The following is a 20,017-nucleotide window of genomic DNA, read 5'->3' as shown; positions in this document are numbered from 1 at the left end:
CCCCCGCCAAAAACCAAAAAAAAAAAAAAAAAGCCAGGTGTTGTGGCAGGCGCCTGTAGTCCCAGCTGCTCAGGAGGCTGAGGCAAAAGAATCACTTAAGCCCAAGAGTATAAGGTTGCTGTGAGCTATGATGCCAGAGCACTCTACTGGGGGCAACAAAGTGAGACTCTGTCTCAACAAATAAATAAATAAAAATAAAAACTGTGTTTTCATCAGTTCTATGACCTTTGACAGTTTTAACAGCGCTGAGGTTGGGACATGTTTCTCCAGCGCTGGCCTGGAGATCATCTGGTGTCTGCTGAAGCTTCACCCCTCCTTCTCTGCCTGAATCTGCACCTCTGTGCTTGCAGGGAACGCAGACGTCTCTTCACAGGTGTTGGCACTTGAGCTTCCTGTTTTGTAGACAGCTGGGTAGGCATATTCTTCACCTAATATTGTTGGGCTGTTTGCTTTTCCTTCTTTTTTTTTTTTGTAGAGACACAGTCTCACTGTACCACCCTCAGGTAGAGTGCCATGACATCGCACGGCTCACAGCAACCTCTAACTCTTGGGCTTACACCATTCTCTTGCCTCAGCTTCCCGAGCAGCTGGGACTAAGGCATCCGCCACAATGCCCAGCTATTTTTTTGTTGTTGTTGCAGTTTGGCTGGGGCTGGGTTTGAACCCGCCACCTTCGGCATATGGGGCTGGCACCCTACTCACTGAGCCACAGGCGCTGCCCGGGCTGTTCGCTTTTCTACGTAGAATTTTTTTTTTGAGACAGAGTCTCACTCTATTGCCCTGGGTAGAGTGCTGTGCTATCATCATAGCTCATAGCAACCTCAAACTCTTGGACTCAAGAGATCCTCTTGCCTCAGCCTCTGAGTAGCTGGGACTAAAGGTGCCCACCACAATGCCTGGCTAGGTTTATTTTTTTTTTTAAATCTCTTTTTAGTCTGCCACAACACCTGGCTATTTTTAGAGATAAGGTCTTGTTCTAGCTCAGGCAGGTCTTGAACCTGTGAGCTCAGGCGATCCACCCACCTTGGCCTCCGAGAGTGCTAGGATTACAGGCATGGGCCACTGTGCCGGCCACTAAATTTTCTATTTAAACATTTACTAATAGGGTGGCACCTATAGCTCAATGGGTAGGGCACCAGCCACATATACTGAGGCTAGTGGGTTTGAATCCAGCCTAGCCAGCTAAAATCAACTATGACAACTGCAACAATAGTAACAAAAATAGCTGCGTGTTGTGGTGGGCACCTGTAATCTCAGCTACTTGGGAGGCTGAGGCAGGAGAATCGCTTAAGCCCAAGAGTTTGAGGTTGCTGTGAGCTGTGATGCCATGGCACTCTACTGAGGGAGACAGTGAGACTCTGTCTCAAAAAAAAAAAAATAAATAAAAAATAAACATTTACTAATAAACAGAAAAGGAGAAAGACTTGAAAAGAATGATTTCACCTTGAAAAGTGACTACAGGTGACCACTGCTGTGCTCTTACTAGTATCAGTAACCCAGTAACAACCATAGGCAGAAACTTAGGTTAACTTCTCAGAGACGTTGTGATCAACACCAACATCGAGGCCCCAGGGCTCAATACAAGGTGCCAGCTGTGGGGCAGAAGAGCCCAACCTGTGTTTCCAGCCATGTCCGAGATCTGAGTCAGAGGGCAGGGAGCCTCTGGGCCAGCAATGACTGTCTGCTATAGCCAGGACTCACCTACAAAAGCAGTCTTCTTTTTAACTCAACTGCAGACCGTTATCTTTAGCTCCCAATTTAATTGTATCTTAAGTAAGCTTGAGTTATCAGCAAACCACTTCGGTAACACCAGATTCAGGACAGTTCAGCCTTAGAGTAGAAATGTCCCACATACCAGGCAGTATCCTCCCCACAAGAGCGTCCAACAGCCAGAAAGACTCTTCCTCATTCTGCGTTATGAGAATCAGATATCCTGCTATAAAGTTCATTCCCTGAAATTAGAAAAACAGAAACAGTTTATAGCACTGTGCAGTTTGACAGTCACTGGCTACTGGCTTTCATGCTATTGCTCTCCCCTAATACTTGTAATTCTACAGTAGGACTTTAGAGAGACAGAGCATCTACCATGCAGTAATGTGTTTAATCACAACTGTGGGGAAAAAAAGCAAAGGAAGAAGTTAAACAAAACTCTTCTGAATACTACCTTAGGATGCTAAAATCAATGGAAACCTTGTGATAAAGTGGTATCACTTGCCATTGGTTTATAAAAAATTTAATGTATGCTAATGGCACAACTCTCAGTATCAAGGGGGAACTTTAACAAGGGCCAGTTTGTAAAAACCGTGAGGAGCAGGTCTGACACGCAGGACCCTAAGAGAGTCCTTTGCTGGGGACTCGGGGACACTGTGCCTACCCAGGGCGGTGCTGCCAGGCAGATGCCACATGTATGACCATGCCAGAGAGGTCAGTGCCAGACCTGGACTTCCCAGCCACAAGTCAGTATCTGTTCTGGGAGACTGGGATTCATAAGAATTCCTTTTTCTTTTTTGCTCATCAGTATTTTCTTTTCTTTTCTTTCTTTTTTTTTTTTTTTGAGACAGTCTCACTTAGTCAACCTTGGTAGAATGCCGTGGCATCACAGCTCACAGCAACCTCAAACTCTTGGGCTCAAGTGATTCTCTTGCCTCAGCCTCCCAAGTAGCTGGGACTATAGGTGCTTGACACAATGCCCAGCTATTTTTACAGATGGGGTCTTGTTCTTAGTCAGGCTGGTCTCAAATCTGTGAGCTCAGGCAACCCACTCGCCTCGGCCTCCCAGAGTGATGAGATTACAGAAGTGAGCTACCGTGCCCTGCCTGCTCATCTGTATTTTCTAAAATAAATATGCACTTTTTGAGTAATAAGGAAAAAAAATTCAGCCTTTGCCAACCAACATGATAAATTAACATGATACAAAATGCAGATGGGTGGGCTGCTGAGAGCACTTTGCTGGCAGCACTGTGACCACTTGGGTCTGCATGCAGATGTGGGGACAGTCACCAGGAGCCAAAGCACACACGGCCTCTCTCATCCATGATGACAGCAGAGGCCGCCTGTGTGAGGATATGACCACTGGACTGGCGAGATCTCTGCATCAGAGCAGACCCTGGGAGAACACAACACGTGCACGGATCACGCTGCCCTGTAGACAGCAGCAAGCAGAACCCGGGGCCTGTGCACTTCTGACTCCCCACATATGTTATGGGTTGAACTGTGTCAGCCCCTCCGCAATTATCATGATGAAGAGAGAATGTGCCCTCATTTGGGAAAAAGATGGATGCAGATGCAATTCCAGCTGAGAGTGCAGTGGAGCGGGTGGGCCCTGGCCAGCAGGTCTGGTATCCTTCGGCAGAGTCGCACAGGGAGACCGGTGGGGATGGAGGCCAGAGGCCAGAACAGATCCTCCAGCCCCAAGGCAGCCAGCCTGCCCACCTTGGTCTCAGCTCTGAGAGAACAATACTCTGCAGCTCAAGCCCTGCTGTGGCCCTTTGTCACGGCTCCCATGGCAAACACACAGCATGTACATCCACGTGTGTCTACATGCATGATCTGAAAGTCAGCAGAGTTCTGGCCTCACGGTGGTCTATAAAATTGTGTGTGTCTACAGATGGGAGTCTTACTATGTTGCCCAGGCTGGCCCTGAAGTTTTGGGCCACAGCACTCTCCTGCTTTGGCCTCCTGAGTAGTTGGACAGCAGGTGTGTACCACTGTGCCAGCTATGTGCATGCTTTTTTTTTTTTTTGAGACAGAGTCTCACTTTGTTGCCCTTGGTAGGGTGTTGTGGCATCACAGCTCACAGCAACCTCAAACTCTTAGGCTTAAGCGATGCTCTTGCCTCAGCCTCCCAAGTAGCTGGGACTAGGCACCTACCACAATGCAGGGCTATATGTGTGTGCTTTTTAAATACAGCTATTTTTTAAAACCCAAAAGAATAGTAAATGATCTAAGGACAATTTCTCAGCATTTTGCCTCAGCTCCTAAAGGCCAAGTTCTTGCTCTAGGACAGTGAGTTTAACAACAGATGGAGAGGCTGAGAATGACAGGAAGTCAGTCTGGGAAGGGCCGTGCCCAGCCCCATGTCTCTGCAAGCACCACCTGCGTGTGGTGGGGCAGGGCACTGGTGCGGCCTGATGCGTTTCCGGTGAGCAGCTAGGGCACTGCAGGTGTCCCTGCTACGGGCATTTCCCAAGGGCTGTCTTCCTCACTGCCCCCATGCCATCAACACCCAGGGTCTTCCAGGAGGGAACTCAAGCTGCCAAAGCAAGATGCACTTGGCACAGATGTTTGTTCAAACCATGCTTAGCAAACAAGCTGCCTGATTGCTGGCTTTTACTGTCCCTCTGCTGTCAGAGCCAGGCACTTGAATCCCCTTCCTGTGCTACTGGGATGCCTTTAACCCAGACATGGGCTCAGAGAGCCCAGCGCGGAGATGGGATAGCATCTGGTGCTAACACACAGTTACACATCATCACAGGCAGTCCCACTCCATGTATGCTCTAGAAACCTGCTGCCCACTGTGCTGGGGAGGCTGTGGCCTCGCAGGCTGCCCATGCTGCTCCCCTGTGAACTCGGGAGACTGCACCACAGACCCATGCAGGCAGGTCTGGGGATCACACCTACCTCCACATGCATAGACACAGGAGAGGCAGACCGCATGGCTCCTGGCCATTCTTATGTCTGGCTCCTTTTGCAGACCCAGTTATAAATAAAAGTGTCCCCTAGATGCGTGCCCAGGCTGAGACAGCGTCATAGATTGCAAAACAATTCTTCCCAACCACACCTGCCAGGCACACAGCCTGGAGTCAGAAAGGAGGGACTTCCAGAGACAACCTCTGAGAAAGATACCTCCCAGCACACACCTGCCCATGTGCACCCCGCACTTGGTCGGCAAGGACCCAGATGTCCTGTGTTTGCCTAATCTAATCTTTTCCTGCTTCCCAACTTCCAACCCTCACCCTGTCTTCCACCGGACACCAGAAAGAAGTCATCAAGCAGATGTCCCTTCTGTCCACACTGGGAACAGAGGAGGAGCCTTCTGAGGCCCTGTGACTTAGAGGCTCATGGGGTGACTGACGGGCAGACTCAGCCTGGACCCTTGGGTGTCCCCACTGCCAGCTCACCCGTGTGCACTTTCTCCTCCTTCCTGAACACCACAAGGCCCTGGGGCTCACCTGGCAGTACCCCACACCTTGGTTGTGCTGCCCGTAAGCTGACAGGACGTTGTACAGGGCCTTCTGTAAACAGGGGTCTGCAGTCTTCCGGAAGTTCACATTGTCTGGGAAGGTCCGATTCAGATCTGCATGGCAATTCACAAGCAAGAATTACTTGAAGGCGGCTGCTCTGAGATACCTCAGACTCCTTCCACAGCTGCTTACGTGGCACCTGGGGTTCTGTCTAGGATTAAGAACCGGTTTGGACACAGGATGCATGGACAGGCTTCTCATGCAGGACACGGTCCCTACACCAGGCAGGAGGGACGACCTCTGGATTCTGAGGCAGAGGTGGCCAGACTGTCCCCTCATAGGGATGGTGGCATGGTCTTATCTGGGATAAGGAGGAGTCAGACTAGAGCACCAGGGTGGACAGGTGGAGGCTGTGCCAGGACGCCGGGAGAGCCTCATAGTTCTGAGGATCAAACACAAAGGGTAGAGGACACACTGAGACTCCTTTTTAGAGATACACAGTCTGGCTAACCACCAGGTTAGTGACCAGACCCCGCACTGCCATCCTCTTTGTGCAGCTCTTTCTGCCCATCAGACACCCACGTCCTTGGCAGCCCCACTGCTGCAGTCATCCTTCCCCAGCACTTCTTAGCCAGACAGTGGTCCTGGCCAAGCTGTTCTGTGCCAGAGAGACTCAGGTGTGTGTGGACCACAGGCTCACTGAGTGCTACACCAACCAGCACCACGACCTGCTGTGGCCAACCTTCCCCAAGACCCGCAGGAAGGCAGAACAGAAGCTCTAAGGCAAGACCACGCTGCCCTCTGTTCCTGCCGGGCCCAAGCTCTGTCCTGGCGCCCATCTCTCTACAGCAATTCTGTTCCCAACCTCTGGCCCAAAGCCAAATCTCTGCTTATAAAAAGGGAGATCGAGGCTGGGTGTGGTGGCTCACGCCAGTAATCACAGGACTCTGGGAGGCCAAGGTGGGTGAATTGCCTGAGCCAGAGGGAGATCCTGTCTCTATTTAAAAATACAAAAAACTGAGGCAAGAGGATCGCTTGAGCCTGAGTTGGAGGTTGCTGTGAGCTATGATGTTGCCATGGCACTCTACGTAGGGCGACAGCTTGAGACTCTGTCTCAAAAAAAACAAAAAAGCGAGATCTGGGAGGCATGCTAAACTCAGTATCTCCGAGTACATCATTCCTCATTGAGAACCAGCTGGGTCCACTCCTGTGTAATATTTGTTACCGTGTTTGAAGACGCTGTTCTTGGGGAAGGGAAGGGCTGCAGGCAGGGATGGGCTCCCAACTACATTCATGTGCACAAAGCTGGCTCTCTGGCTATGAAACATCCACCATACGGTCCCTGTAGGATTTGTGCAAATGCCTTAAAAACCAAAGCACAGAACGACCATGTGACCCAGAAGTCCCACCTCAGGTGTACCCTGAGGAACTGAACGGGGCCCAGTGTGCACAGCAACAGTGCCGTGACAGCTGGGCGGGAGAACTCACGGATCAACAAAACATGGTCCAGCCATACGTGGAACATAACTCCGCCTCACCATGGAGGAGACTGACAAGCTACTACACAGATGACCCTTGAGGACATTGTGCTGAGTGAAGTGAGCTGGTCACAAGAGGACCAGGCTCAGGAGGCCCTTGGAAGGGTCAAAGCCAAAGACAGAAAGTGGAACGGGGTTGCCAGGGGACAGGGACAGGGGACTGTTGTTTAATGGGGACAGAGTTTTAGAAGATGAAATGGCAGGTTTTATTTTATGTATTTTATAATAAGAAAGTCCAACCAAAACCACACAAACAGAGCATTTAGATTTATTTTTCAAACAGCAATATTCAATTTGCACCCCAGTTCTCCTCTTCCAACCTAGATCAGTGTTTCCGACCTGCTGAGGACACCCCCGGCTCCACATGTGTCCTGAAACCTTGGTTGCATTGGCCCCCACACCTGCCATGCCAGCACTCTCTGAGATGCTCCTGGGGAGCCCCCTCCCCACTGGCATAGTTCACTGAAGGGAAGCAGCCCGCCCACCCCAAAGTCCTCTAGCCACTCAGCACTGTAAAGCAATTGGGTTTCTAAAAAAGTTATTATGTGTTCCGATTTGTATTTCTCGAAAATCATTAAAATCCGAGAAGCAGGTGTATTTCCTAAAAATCTGATTACTGGCATTCAATTTAGGATAATCTTATTTTTAGTGCTCTAGCTTTTTTTCTTTTTTTTTTTTGAGACAGAGCCTCAAGCTGTCCACCTGGGTAGAGTACCGTGGCATCACAGCTCACAGCAACCTCCAACTCCTGGACTCAAGCGATTCTTCGGCTTCAGCCTCCCAAGTAGCTGGGACTACAGGCACCCGCCACAATGCCCGGCTATTTTTTGGTTGTAGCCGTCATTGTTGTTTGGCAGGTCCGGGCTGGATTCGAACCCACCAGCTCAGGTGTATGTGGCTGGCACCTTAGCCACTTGAGCCACAGGCACCGAGCCTGTTGTAGCTTTTGAGAGCTGGTGACTATGCCAGTGTGACTGGTGAGAAAATCAGAGGATAAGGAAGTGGAAGCCAAAACATAGCACCCGAGGTGATTAAGATACTTTGACACTAAACAGGAAACCCTGGTGTGTGGCCTCAGCAGGCGAGCAGGCAGCCAGGTGTTGAGTCCTTGATAGCGATAGACCCTGGCCACTGCTGCCTGTGAGGATGCCCGCTCACTCTCCTGAGACTCTTCATGAAGAAACCTTCCCTTCCTAGCGTCAGTTTTCTTTTAAACTTTTTATAGAGATGGGGTCTCGTTATGTGTACCCAGGCTGGTCTCTACTTCCTGGCCTTAGCAATCCTCCCAACTCAGCCTCCCAGAGTGCTGGGACCATGGGCCTGAATCACCTGCTTGCCCTGTTTTCCTAATCATCCAGCAGGCACTCAAATATTTGCTGAGTGAATTAAAAACATTGGTCTTTCCTTGTGAACCCTTCAGTGTTGATGGTTCCTTTGAGGAAAATATGGTTTCACATTAAATCAACTGAGGCATCACTAAGGATGTGAGCTGCTTCCTCAACACTGCAGCTGAGAGTTGGGTGGAGACAACCCCCCAGGGCTCCGTTCCAGAGGAGGATGCTGCTCACCTGTCCTGATGGCGTTGTCTAGGCTGGGGTCTCTCTCTCCTTGGAGGAGTCGGTGGTAGTAGCCGGGGTTCTGGTCCATCTGGGCCTGGGCTCCACTCAGTGCCATCCAGACTCGGGCACGGTGTTCCAGCGGGACACCTTTACGGACATAGCGCTTCACTGCAACCGGTGAGACAGGCAGCTGTGTGAGCCGGGCCAGGGAGGCCCCACAGCACTCACCACCACGCCTCTTCCCAAATCAAGTATGAAACACCCAAAGCTCTGAGTGTCCCCACCAAAGTGGCACATGCACCCCTGGAAGTCTGCTCTTCCTGGGGATGTCATGCTGGTACTTTCACTTCACTCAGGGTGGCGGTGGGGGCCGCAGCTCTGCTCCCCACCAGGTCACCTGAAGCTCTGCTGTGAGGAGGGCCCACCCCATACCCTGCTCTGTGCCGCAAAGGGGAGGTGTGGGAGGGGCTGGAGGGACCAGAGGCCACGCTGAGAGCTGGGCAGACCTCAAGGTCCAGTGCTAACCTGGAGGCCTGCACTCTGAGGAGGCCACATAGAGGATGGGCCGAGGGCTAGGATGAGGACACGAAGAGAGGCCAGGTTGGGGCAAGACAAGGCTGCTGGGCGTGCAGGGACACTTCATTTCTTTCTTTCTTTTTTTTTTTGAGACAGAGTCTTACTATGTTGCCCTAGGTAGAGTGCCATAGTGTCACAGCTCACAGCAACCTCATACTCTTGGGCTTAAGTGATTCTCTTGCCTCAGCCTCCCAAGTAGCTGGGACTACAGGCACCTGCCACAATGCCTGGTGATTTTTTTTTTTTTGGTTGTAGTTGTCATTGCTGTTTGGCAGGCCTGGGCTGGGTTTGAACCCACCAGCTCTGGTGTACATGGCTGGCTGGTGCCCTTGCCGCTGAGCTACAGGCACCAAGTCTTCATTTTTTTTTTTTGAGACAGAGTCTCATTTTGTCGCTCTCAGTATAGTGCTATGGCATCACAGCTCACAGCAACCTCAAACTCCTGGGCTTGAAAGATCCTCTTGGCTCAGCCTCTTGAGTAGCTGAGACTACAGGCTCCTGCCACAACGCCTGCCTATTTTTAGAGACGAGGTCTTGCTCTGGCTCAGGTTGGTCTCGAACCTGTGAGCTCAAACAATCTATCCACTTCAGCCTCCCAAAGTGCTAGGATTATAGGCATGAGCCACTGCGCCCAGCCCAGGCCACTTCATTTTGTAGGAATATTTTTATTAACAGTAAATATGTGAAACATTTTTATCTAATGACCACAAAAACACCTATGAACAAAAACTAAAACCCATGAGCTACCCCTATTCATCCACACTGAGTAATTTGCCAGGCGGACAGAGAAACTTTGTGAATCTAACACCCAAATAAATAAAGGCTGTGAAGCCCAGGGCCGCTACATTGTGCCCTGAATGGCTACAATCTGCAAAAGAGTTAATTTTCAAAGTATTTGTCCTTTCAAGCAAATACTTAAAGCTTTGCCGGCGCCTGTGGCTCAGTCGGTAAGGCGCCGGCCCCATATACCGAGGGTGGCGGGTTCAAACCCGGCCCCGGTTGAACTGCAACCAAAAAATAGCCGGGCATTGTGGTGGGCGCCTGTGGTCCCAGCTGCTCGGGAGGCTGAGGCAAGAGAATCGCTTACGCCCAGGAGTTGGAGGTTGCTGTGAGCTGTGTGAAGCCACAGCACTCTACCGAGGGTCATAAAGTGAGACTCTGTCTCTACAAAAAAAAAAAAAAAAAAAAAAAAAACCATTATTTTAAAAGAAACGATGCTTTTGGAATTAGTGACATTCTATAAGCTGCATAAAAGAAAAATATGTGAAGCACCAGTTGTATTTAACAGATAAAAAATTACAATAACTTTATAGACAGCAGCCACAAAAATTACTACAGAAGCTCGGCAGGGTGGCTCACACCTGTGGTCCCTGCCACATTCTGGGACGCCAAGATAGGAGGATGGCTTGAGTCCAGGACTGAGACTGCAGTGAGCTATGATGACACCACTGCCCTCCAGCCTGGGCAATAGAGCATGACTCTGTCTCAGGGGGAAAAAAAGAAAGAAAAGCACTATTGAGCAAAACCATACTAACTCAATTCCAAGGTGAGCTACAGTGAAGGACCATCTGGACGTAAGCTTCTCAAATGCAGACTCTGTGAGGGCAAGGCCCGCTGTCTGCAGGGCCCCACTCCTTGTCGGGCACTGTGAGGCAGGAAGTGCCAAGTACGTGATGAAAGACGCCAGGTACCGAGGGAGGACCCAGAGGACAGACACCTACCCAGCGCCTTTCTGCTCTTCAGAGCTCTGGTCCCTGGCAAGAGAAGCTTGGTACACCCAGTCTACTCACACTTGGACAGGCACAACAAGCACGGGCTTTGCTTTAAAGCTCTGCCAGGACTACAATTCAGCCTGAATTTCCCTCCAGGTTAGTGTGATTTTCATCAAAGTTTGGCTGGAGGTCTCATGACCCTCAGAGGGTACCACGTCAGATCCTCGGCACAACTTCCCCTGCGGCACAGAAGGAGCTGCCAATACACAAGGGACCCCAGCGCTCACCACGGCAGCAGGTTTGCAGAGCGAAGACTTCTGCTGCTTCATGATAAGTTTGTCACCTGAATTTCACTGTTTCTTTACGGGAGAATGAAAATGGCTGACTTGTGCTCACAGACTGGCACCCTGACCCACAGCACACTGCTAAGACTGGAGGCCCATAAGATACAACGTGGAGACAGTGGGGAACACTAAAAAGAAGCCACATCCTGTTCTAAGTAAAGTAACCCAACAACAAAGATCCGAATTCTGCCTGTACTCACCAGTGGGAGCTGAGCTATTGGTATGTCAGACAGAGTCACCTAGTGGACACTGAGACTCAGATAAAAAATCACCTATTGGGGTGGTACCCGTAGCTCAGTGGGTTGGGTGTTGGCCACATACACTGAGGCTGGCGGGTTCAAGCCCAGCCTGGGCTAGCTAAAACAATGACAATGGCAACAACAATAAAAAAATAGCTGGGTGTTGTGGTGGGCACCTGTAGTCCCAGCTACTTGGGAGGATAAGGCAAGAGAATCACTTAAGCCCAAGAGTTTGAGGTTGCTGTGAGTTGTGATGTCACAGCACTCTATTGAGGACGACATAGTGAGATTGTCTCAAAAAAAGAAAAAAAAACATTGGTGGATGGTACCTGTGGATCAGTGGGTAGGGCGCTGGCCCCATATACCGAGGGCCCAGCCAAACTGCAACAAAAAATAGCTGGGTGTTGTGGCAGGTGCCTGTACAGTCACAGCTACTTGGGAGGCTGAGTCAAGAGAATCGCTTAAAGCCCAAGAGTTGAGGTTGCTGTGAGCTGTGATGCCAGGGCACCCTACCTAGAGTGATAAAGTGAGACTCTGTCTCTAAAAAGAAAAAATCACCTGCTGGGTGCAGGTGATGAGCACATTAAAGGCCTAGACTTCTCGGTGCAATTCAGCCATGTGAGGAAAACCCACTAGTACTCCCTAAATCTATTTAAAATTAAGAAAAAAAAAGCAGCTACATTGCAGAGCATTAACTTCCATCTGTCTGCCCCAAAGTTAGGCAAATCCCCAGGTTTTGGTTTTGGTCTTTGAAAATGTGTTCTTGCAATTCCCTGCTGAAGCTCTTCATACCAAGATGGGGCATGAACAGGAACAGGAGGATGAAGTTTGTTGAATTTGGTCTTTCTAGGCTGAGGGAGAAACAGTGAGCTGTCTTCTTAAAGCAGCGGTTCTCAGCCCAGGAATTTTATTTATTTTTTTTTTTTTTGTAGAGACAGAGTCTCACTTTATGGCCCTCGGTAGAGTGCCGTGGCATCACACAGCTCACAGCAACCTCCAGCTCTTGGGCTTAAGCGATTCTCTTGCCTCAGCCTCCCGAGTAGCTGGGACTACAGGCGCCCGCCACAGCACCCGGCTATTTTTTGGTTGCAGTTTGGCCGGGGCTGGGTTTGAACCCGCCACCCTCGGCATATGGGGCCAGCGCCCTACTCACTGAGCCACAGGCGCCGCCCAGCCCAGGAATTTTATTAAAGGGCCGTGGCATTAGGAAGGTTGAGAAGCACTGTAAAGGCTTCTACTACAGAAAAGAAAAAGAAAATGTTTATTGTATTCAGGAATAGCATGATCAAACAGAAGACAATACAGCTATCATTATAACACATGCTGAATGCCAAGATGTACAGATAATTGTTACTGGAGACCTTAAGATAGGAAGTACAGATAAAAATCCACCAGGAAAAGAAAAAAAAATCTGACTCACAAAAGCAAAATAAGGTCAAAGAAGAGGATCAACATGGAGGTTTCCAGGGTATGCTGTGGAGGTCCAAGGGTGGTTCCCAAACCCAGCTCCTTCACTGCCCCACACCACAGTCTCTTCCTTGAAGATGTCCCCAACCTGCTTGTGCCACAGCCAGCCTGCAGCATCAGGCAGAACACTGAGCTCTCACCTCCAAGGAACCTGTGCACTCTCACAGGGCTCTGCCAGCAGATAGGCTCTCACCAAGTCACACCCAGACCCAGGTCCTGGCCAGCAGGGCACACTGGACCGCCGAGTCCCTCACACCTCCTGTGGGATCACCTGGTGCCTAACATCCGGCAAGCGAGATTCAGGCACACTCGACAGGCTGCTGGTGCTCACGCCTACCCAACCTCACTCCCATCCCACAGCTGAAGGTTCACTGGGAACTGGGGAGCTGTGTTTGCTCCCAGACCTGCTCATGCTGGTTATACCTGTCACCATAATTACACAGCCCAATTAACACTACACAAACCAAAGAAATATTAAAGCAAAAAAGAAAGTCGTTACTTCACTAAAAACCATGTTGACTTTTTAGGAAGATTTGAAGAGACAAAGGCTGGGGAAAAAAAGAAAAATAAAAGTATCAAATCCGGTTCAAGAAGTTGCAAAGGACTGGCGGAAAGACTAAAAATCTAGAATTTGGCATTCAGATTGCTTTCAAAATGCCTCCTGCTTCCCCAAAACAGAGACGACACCCACACTGTTCAAAGAGCACGCAAGTGACAAAATCACAGACGGGAGAGAATGGGTATATATCCGTGTTTTCTATAAAAACAAAGGTTTATGCACAGACCAGTGTTCCCATGATTCTCTAGCTGATCTCTATGGCAGAGCGACCCTCTAGTCAGGGTCACAATACAAAGGGCCTTCGTCTGCAGCACCCACACATGTGCACCTCTGTCCCTGGGAATACACAGGACAGTTCCCAGCCATGGGGGCCTGGGCTGGGAGAGAAACTCCATCTCACTTCGTATCCTTTAGTAGGATTAAAATGTTTGCCATGTGCACAAGCTCTTTTTTAAGTATTTTTTGTTTTTGCTGTTTTTTTGGCTGGGGCCGGGTTTGAACCCACCACCTCTAGTATATGGGGCCAGCACCCTACTCCTTGAGCCACAGGCACCGCCCTTTAAGTATGTATTTTATATACATTATATATGTAACTTTCAAAATTAAAAGATCCGTTGACTTTTAAGAATAATTCAAAAGGGGGGCCGTGCCTGTGGCTCAAAGGGGTAGGGCACTGGCCTCATATGCCGGAGGTGGTGGGTTCAAACCCAGCCCTGGCCAAAAAACACAAGAATAATTCAAAAGGAAGAAATAAAGGTTGCTGCTCTGCTACAGTGGTGAGACAGGATGCGCTGGGACCTGTGGACACACACAGGTGGCACAGGACAGCAGCACGTGAGTGTCCAGCACACTCACAGGACACGCAAAGGATGCCCACCTCAGGGCTCTGGAAGTAAAACCCTCCAATCCTAGAGGTGCTTCTGCCCCATGGTTTTACCGAGTGTTAGGTCCACCCATTTACCCAGTGGAGCCTTCAAGCTCCTCCCTCACGTACAGCCTTAAGGAGGGTGGGCTCTGACCTTCTCCCTCTGATCCACACGGTCAGGCAGCATGTTCCGGAGACAGACCCTCCACCCAGCTGCTCCTGGCAGCTGCCCAGCACTACGGGCACCTGTGCCCCGTCAGCACCCTCCTTAAGACCAAACGCTGAACCTGCACCCCTAGCTGAAGAAGCCTCTTCAGCCTGGCTGTGGCTGACACCCTCTCCAGCCCTCCAGCCACCTGCCTGTTCCCTGGCTCCATCTCCCACCCCTCCTCACCACGTGCCTAATCCCCGGATCACCCAGCTTGGCCTGGAGGCTTAGCTGCATTACTGTTCCCTCCTCTGGGAAGCCCCCGCGACCCCAGTGTGCCCCCACTTGGGGGGAAGCCCCCTAACTGCACTGCACACTCTCTGGCCTGGCAGGTGGTGAACTTCTTGGGCATTCACTCCTGAAATTTCAGTCCTTCACCCACAACACACAGCAGGCCGGGAGGGGTATTTGCTTCCAGTAGACAGACCTGTGTGGCTCAGGCCTGGAGGGCAGGGGATGGGTGGTGGCAGGTCAGGGGCCTTTCAAGACAGGGAAGACTCCCCGCCCTTGGCCTTGGGAGCCTCATCAGTTCTGAGGCCAGAGGTGGCTGCCTGTGGCCTGGTGCTCTGGACAGGACACCTGCAGTGGGGGGAGCAGATCAAGCTGGGTCCTGTACATCCCTCTCCTAAGGACCCTTCAGGACACATTTCTTCTGCCCACCTGAAGTTAAGGAATAAGAAATCGCTCTTCTCAGCCCCCAGACATGGTTGCTTGTGTGAAAAGAAAGGTTCTCACGCTCATCTGACCGGCAGGCCTGTCTCAGAGGGGAAAGAAGGCCCTGTCCTAACTATACCCAAAGCTGGAAGCCTCCTCTCGGCCTGCCGCAGACACGTGCTACCGAGGCGCCTGGGCTGGACCTTGGACTTGGGCGAACGCACGGTGACTGAGAGCGCAGGGGCGGGAGTTGTGGGCGCGGTGGCCGGGGGCGCAGGATGACCAGCGCGAGGGGGCCAAGGGCGGCGGGCTGGCCCCAGGTGGGGCGGGGAGTCGTCTGCAGCCCGCACTCTGGAACTCACCCGTCATGCTCTTCTGGACGCGCTCGCTTCCCTTCAGAAGTTTGGACCATTTTATCGCTCTTCTCGTGAGTATCACCAGATAGGCGGAAAAAAACTCTTCGTAGGCTACATAATCAAAGTCTTCAGGCCTTTCAAATCCGTACGGATCAACCCTGCGACACAGACGCACAAAATCCCTGTGTTCCGAGAATAAAGTTTCCACGCACGCACCTGCGCCCGAAGGAGTCAGGAAGTCGGGGTGCGCTCGGAGCGCGGGGACAACGCGAGCTTGCGCGGGGACCCTCGGCCCACTCTCTGCCCACTCTAGGACCCGCACCCCGGACCCTGCGCCAACCATTCGGGACCTGGACTCCGCGCCCAGGACCCTGCGCCCCGCACTCCGCGCCCCGCACCTCGAGCTGCTCACCCCGGGACCTGGGCTCCCACCGCCCACCTGGGGACCCGGACCCGAGCCTCCTGCCCGCGCTCGGGGGGTTCCATGCCGCGGGAGGTGCGCACTGAGCCCCGGAGAGCGGGTCCCAGTTGGTCTCCCGGCTCCCGGGCGCTCCAGTCCTTCCGGCGGGGGAGGGGCGGCGCAGGGACTGGGGCGGGGACCAAGGGCGAGGGGCGGGGCGGACGGTGGGGACAGGGCTGACCCGGAGGGGTGGAGGGAAGCGGGGAAGAGCGACTGGGGGGCGGAGGGGCGTCAGGCGTGCGGCTGGACATGCTCCTGCCCCAGGAGACAGTGCGTCCTGGCTGAGCCATCTCCCTCCGCCGGCCGAGGTGGGTGGAATGGGCGTGGGATGGGAGTGGGATGTGGGTGGGATGGGGAGGGGACGGGTTGGGGGATGCTAGGAGGGGGATATGGGGCGGGTACTGCACCGGGGGCGCTCACTGCAGCCCTCCGCAGCCCGGATAGAAGATTGGAGAGATTGACCCCGTGTGGATTCTTGCGAGATTCCTTCACACCGCAGTGCCAAGCAGACCAGACTTCGGACGTTTGACTCCTATTTTTATTTCTTTATGCGGAAAAAGACAAGTCTTATTTGCTCCGTTACGTTTCAAGGCTGAAACCGCAAATATCCTAGATGCCCCAGGTCCCAGCTCCCACCTGGGAAGCCCGCCCTGTTCCTGCCCACCCAGGCCAGGGGCCAAGGGCGTGGCCCCAATTGCCGCGAGCCCCGCCTTGGGAAAACGGAGCAGCGCCCTCGGCCAGCGCCCGGTTCGAGTGGGACGGCCGCGAGGCCCGGCAGATGGACGCGAGATTAAGCGCGCCCAGGATTAACGTCTGGGCGTCGCGGCCTCTTCCCGGCCTTGGTGCTGGACCTGGCAGCTTCCGGCCCAGCCTCTGCCTCCCTACCGGGGAACGCCCGCCCTGGCCCGCCACCTGTCTCCAGGGCAGCCCCGGTGTTAAGTTTCTCGTGTGGCCCCATCACAGCTTCCAACTCCACTTCCACCCTATCTGGGAGATTGTGAAAAATTTGCCTTGAGTCGGTGTTTGAATTTTGCTTTGGCCATGAGGCGCAGAAAAGAGGTGACCTCAGCCCTCCGCCCCCAAAAGCAGGTGCATAGAGATGGGTCATCAGGAAGACCTGTCTCCACAAACGCGAGTGACTGGTGCTGTGGCCAGGGGAGGAGGAAAACATGTCTTCCAGGGCGGGACCCACGGCTCCCCATGTTGGGAATCATACTGTCCCCGAGGCTCGGGTTTCTAGGAACTAACCTGGGAACACTCCTGGGTTGTCCCATCTAAGCGCTAAACAGGGATCCTGGGCCTAATTCACAGCCAGGGAGCACCCTACCCCTGGCCTGGCCTGGCTCTGCGCCCAGAAGGGCTGTAGGAAGCCAGCACTGGGCTGAGCAGAACCCCTGCTGCAACTCAGATGGTCCTTGTTTGCTGGTTCTGAGAGAAGCTACTCAAGCCTTCAGCTCAGTTCCTCCACATTTTGCTTCTGAAAGACAGAGTCCCTTCCAAGACCAGGCAGCCCCTGCCTGGGCTCTGATTTCCTGACTCAAACCTTTAGGCCTTGCTGCAGGATACAAGTCTATACCCAGAGCTAACTGGTGTCCGTACCCCCAGGGCCTCCCTTCTCTTCAATCCTGAGAAGAGGATCCCAGAACCCTCTCTAGAACTGACCGGGCCCCACTTCCTGCACCACATCCCACTGTCCTGCGCCCCACTTCTCTCCATGCAGTATCTTGTGCCCCCAAACCACCCTGGCTTCTGGGCTGCCAGGCCCACGACCTCAGGGCCTCTCCTCCATCCCTGCCCTCTAGATGGACACGGGATTCCAGCCCCACTTCCTTACCACTGCCCCCAAGATGAGGGGCCATGCACTCGGGCACCGTTCACACGGAGCTAGTCAGGTAAGACCGTCCACTTTCCAGGAACAGAGGGAAGGAGAGATGCAGGGACTAACTCTCCAGGCCCCACCTCCCAGCCCAGGAAACAGCAGGACCACACTGTCCCAGAGGTGCCCCATACCTCCCCAGTGCCAAGTGAGAACCTTCACAGCTGATCCCTTTCTGCAAGGCAGCCAGACTTCTACCTGGCCAGCGAATCTGCTTCCTGGGCCACCTAGCTGCAGCCTTTCATAGCTTTACAGTGTTAAAGCTCTAGGCCAACCTGTGCCCAGCACCCAAGGAGGAGGTGCCTTCACTCTGAGGGGCCAGCCCATGGGCCACATCGGGGTCTTGGTGGGGTCACCACCCAATGGATGGGCCTTCTTTCTTCAGGAATTCAGCATCTCATTGCTTTTTGGTAAAAGCTGTTACCCTGTGGAAGTCAGAAGTGCTTCCAGCATACCTGAGTTCTGGAGTGCTGACCCTCGAGAGGAGGGGGTATCTGGGAGTCCATCAGTGGCATGAGGACCTGTGAAGAGCTGACAGGAACCCACTGCAGGTGGTACACCATGGAGGGGCATCCCCAGGGCACCATTCCAGAAGCCTCAGGCAGGGAGGAGGGCAGGACTAGTGGAGCTGCTGCTCAGGCCCTGAGATGCTGCAGAGTGCAGTAGGCCAGCTGATGTACCTGCTGTGGCCTGGGGCAGCCTTGGCTGCATTTCTGACCAGCTGCCGGGGGCCCTGCCACTGTCCAGAGGCTGCGTGGCCAGGGCTGGAGGCAGGGAGAGTGTGGTGCTAGTGGCATTGTGTTTGTGGATGGATACATGACAGCATGAAATAACTACTATTTTTAATGGAAATGGCACTGTTGAACATACTGCTATTCTGTGATCCTGGAGAAAGGTATCTCTCCTTTTGTATTCAGGACAGTGGCTTATGGCAAAAAGCCCAGTCCCGCATGTGACTCAGATGAACATGTCCCTTGTTTACCTGTGGGAGGCCAGACACAGACCCCCCCTCACCCCAGCCCGTCTTTTGTGTCACGGAGTAATTGAAATATGTGAGTGAAGCCAAGGTTTCTGAGGCCACCTTGCCTGTGCCAGGCCCTAGCTCTTGGCCCCTCAGCCTGGGCAGGGTCCCTCCAGAGCAGGCCCAGTGCCTGCAGCCCATCCCTCCTCTTCCAGACTTGCCAGGACCAATCTAGGCAAGAAAACCTCTCTTTTATTTATTTATTTTTTAATTATTATTATTATTTTTTTGCTGTTTCTGGCTGAGGCTGAGTTTGAACCCGCCACCTCTGGCATATGGGGCTGGCACCCTACTCCTTTGAGCCACAGGTGCCGCCCTCTTTTTTATTTTTTTTATTTTTTTTTATTTTCAGGCAGAGTCTCACTCTGTTGCCCTGGCTGGAGTGCAGTGGTATCATCATGGCTCTCTATGGCTTCAAATAAACACCTGAGCTCAAGCAATCCTCCTGCCTCAGCCTCCCAGTAGCTGGAGGCACCTGCCAGGACATCAGCTAATTTTTCTATTTTTAGTAGAGATGGGGTCTTGCCCTTGCTCAGGCTGGTCTCAAGTGATGCTCCCACCTTGACCTCCCACAGTGCAGGGACCACCACACCCAGCTGAGAAAATCTCTTTTGCCAACTCTGCAAACCTGATAGACTTGCTAGTACAATGCTAGGTCCAGATTTTTTTTTTTTTTTTGGTAGAGACAGAGTCTCACTTTATCGCCCTCAGTAGAGTGCCGTGGTGTCACACAGCTCACAGCAACCTCCAACTCCTGGGCTTAGGTGATTCTCTTGCCTCAGCCTCCAGAGCATGTGGGACTACAGGCGCCCACCACAACACCTGGCTGTATTTTTTGTTGTTGCAGTTTGGCTGGGACCAGGTTTGAACCTGCCATCCTCTGTATATGGGGCCAGCACCCTACTCACTGAGCCACAGGTGCCGCCCTAGGTCCAGATTTTTAAAAACTCTCTTTAAAACATTTGTTTATTCATTTACATATTTACTGCCCCCAGCAACCACTCTTCCCCCCTCTGCTTCTGAGTTTGGCAGATTTGCTTTGTTTTTTTTTATTTTAAAATTTTTTTTGAGACCAAGTCTCACTTTCTTACCCCCAGTAGAATGCCCTGGCGCCATAGCTCACAACAACTTCAAACTCTTGGGCCCAAGAGATCCTCTTGCCTCAGCCTTCCATGTAGCTGGGATTAGAGGTGCCTGTCACAACGCCTGGCTATTTCTTTTTTTAGAGATTGGGGTCTCGCTCTTGCTCAGGCTGGCCTGGTACATGAGCTCAAGTGTTCTACCTGCCTCAGCCTCCCAGAGTGCTAGGATTACAGACATGAACCACCTCTCCTGGCTGCTTTGTTTTCTTTTAAAGATGAGCTCTCAGTATGTCACCCAGCTGGTCTCAAACTCCCAGG

At 52.3% G+C, this 20,017-nt stretch overlaps 1 protein-coding gene across 2 annotated transcripts in view; it reads right to left on the bottom strand.

Annotated features, from left to right (window-relative positions):
- GRTP1 (growth hormone regulated TBC protein 1) overlaps positions 1-15,832 on the bottom strand; it is a 28,233-nt gene extending 12,401 nt beyond the window's left edge. The window contains exons 1-5 of one of the 2 annotated variants that reach the window (XM_053563037.1): positions 15,700-15,832; positions 15,267-15,418; positions 8,290-8,448; positions 5,172-5,296; positions 1,856-1,952 (exon numbers count right to left, since the gene is read on the bottom strand). In XM_053563037.1, coding sequence (XP_053419012.1) covers positions 1,856-1,952; positions 5,172-5,296; positions 8,290-8,448; positions 15,267-15,418; positions 15,700-15,746 — 580 coding nt within the window. In that variant the 5' untranslated portion in view covers positions 15,747-15,832. Of the gene's footprint in view, positions 1-1,855; positions 1,953-5,171; positions 5,297-8,289; positions 8,449-15,266; positions 15,419-15,672 lie in introns of both variants that reach the window. The other variant, XM_053563036.1, reaches the window with a different exon arrangement.
- Positions 15,833-20,017: the final 4,185 nt, after the last annotated feature.

This window comes from Nycticebus coucang, chromosome 15 (assembly GCF_027406575.1).
Source record: "Nycticebus coucang isolate mNycCou1 chromosome 15, mNycCou1.pri, whole genome shotgun sequence".
In the NCBI taxonomy this organism is placed as follows: domain Eukaryota; kingdom Metazoa; phylum Chordata; class Mammalia; order Primates; family Lorisidae; genus Nycticebus; species Nycticebus coucang.
Note: the sequence above shows the minus strand (reverse complement) of the source record. Positions and strands in the feature narration are given on the sequence as shown.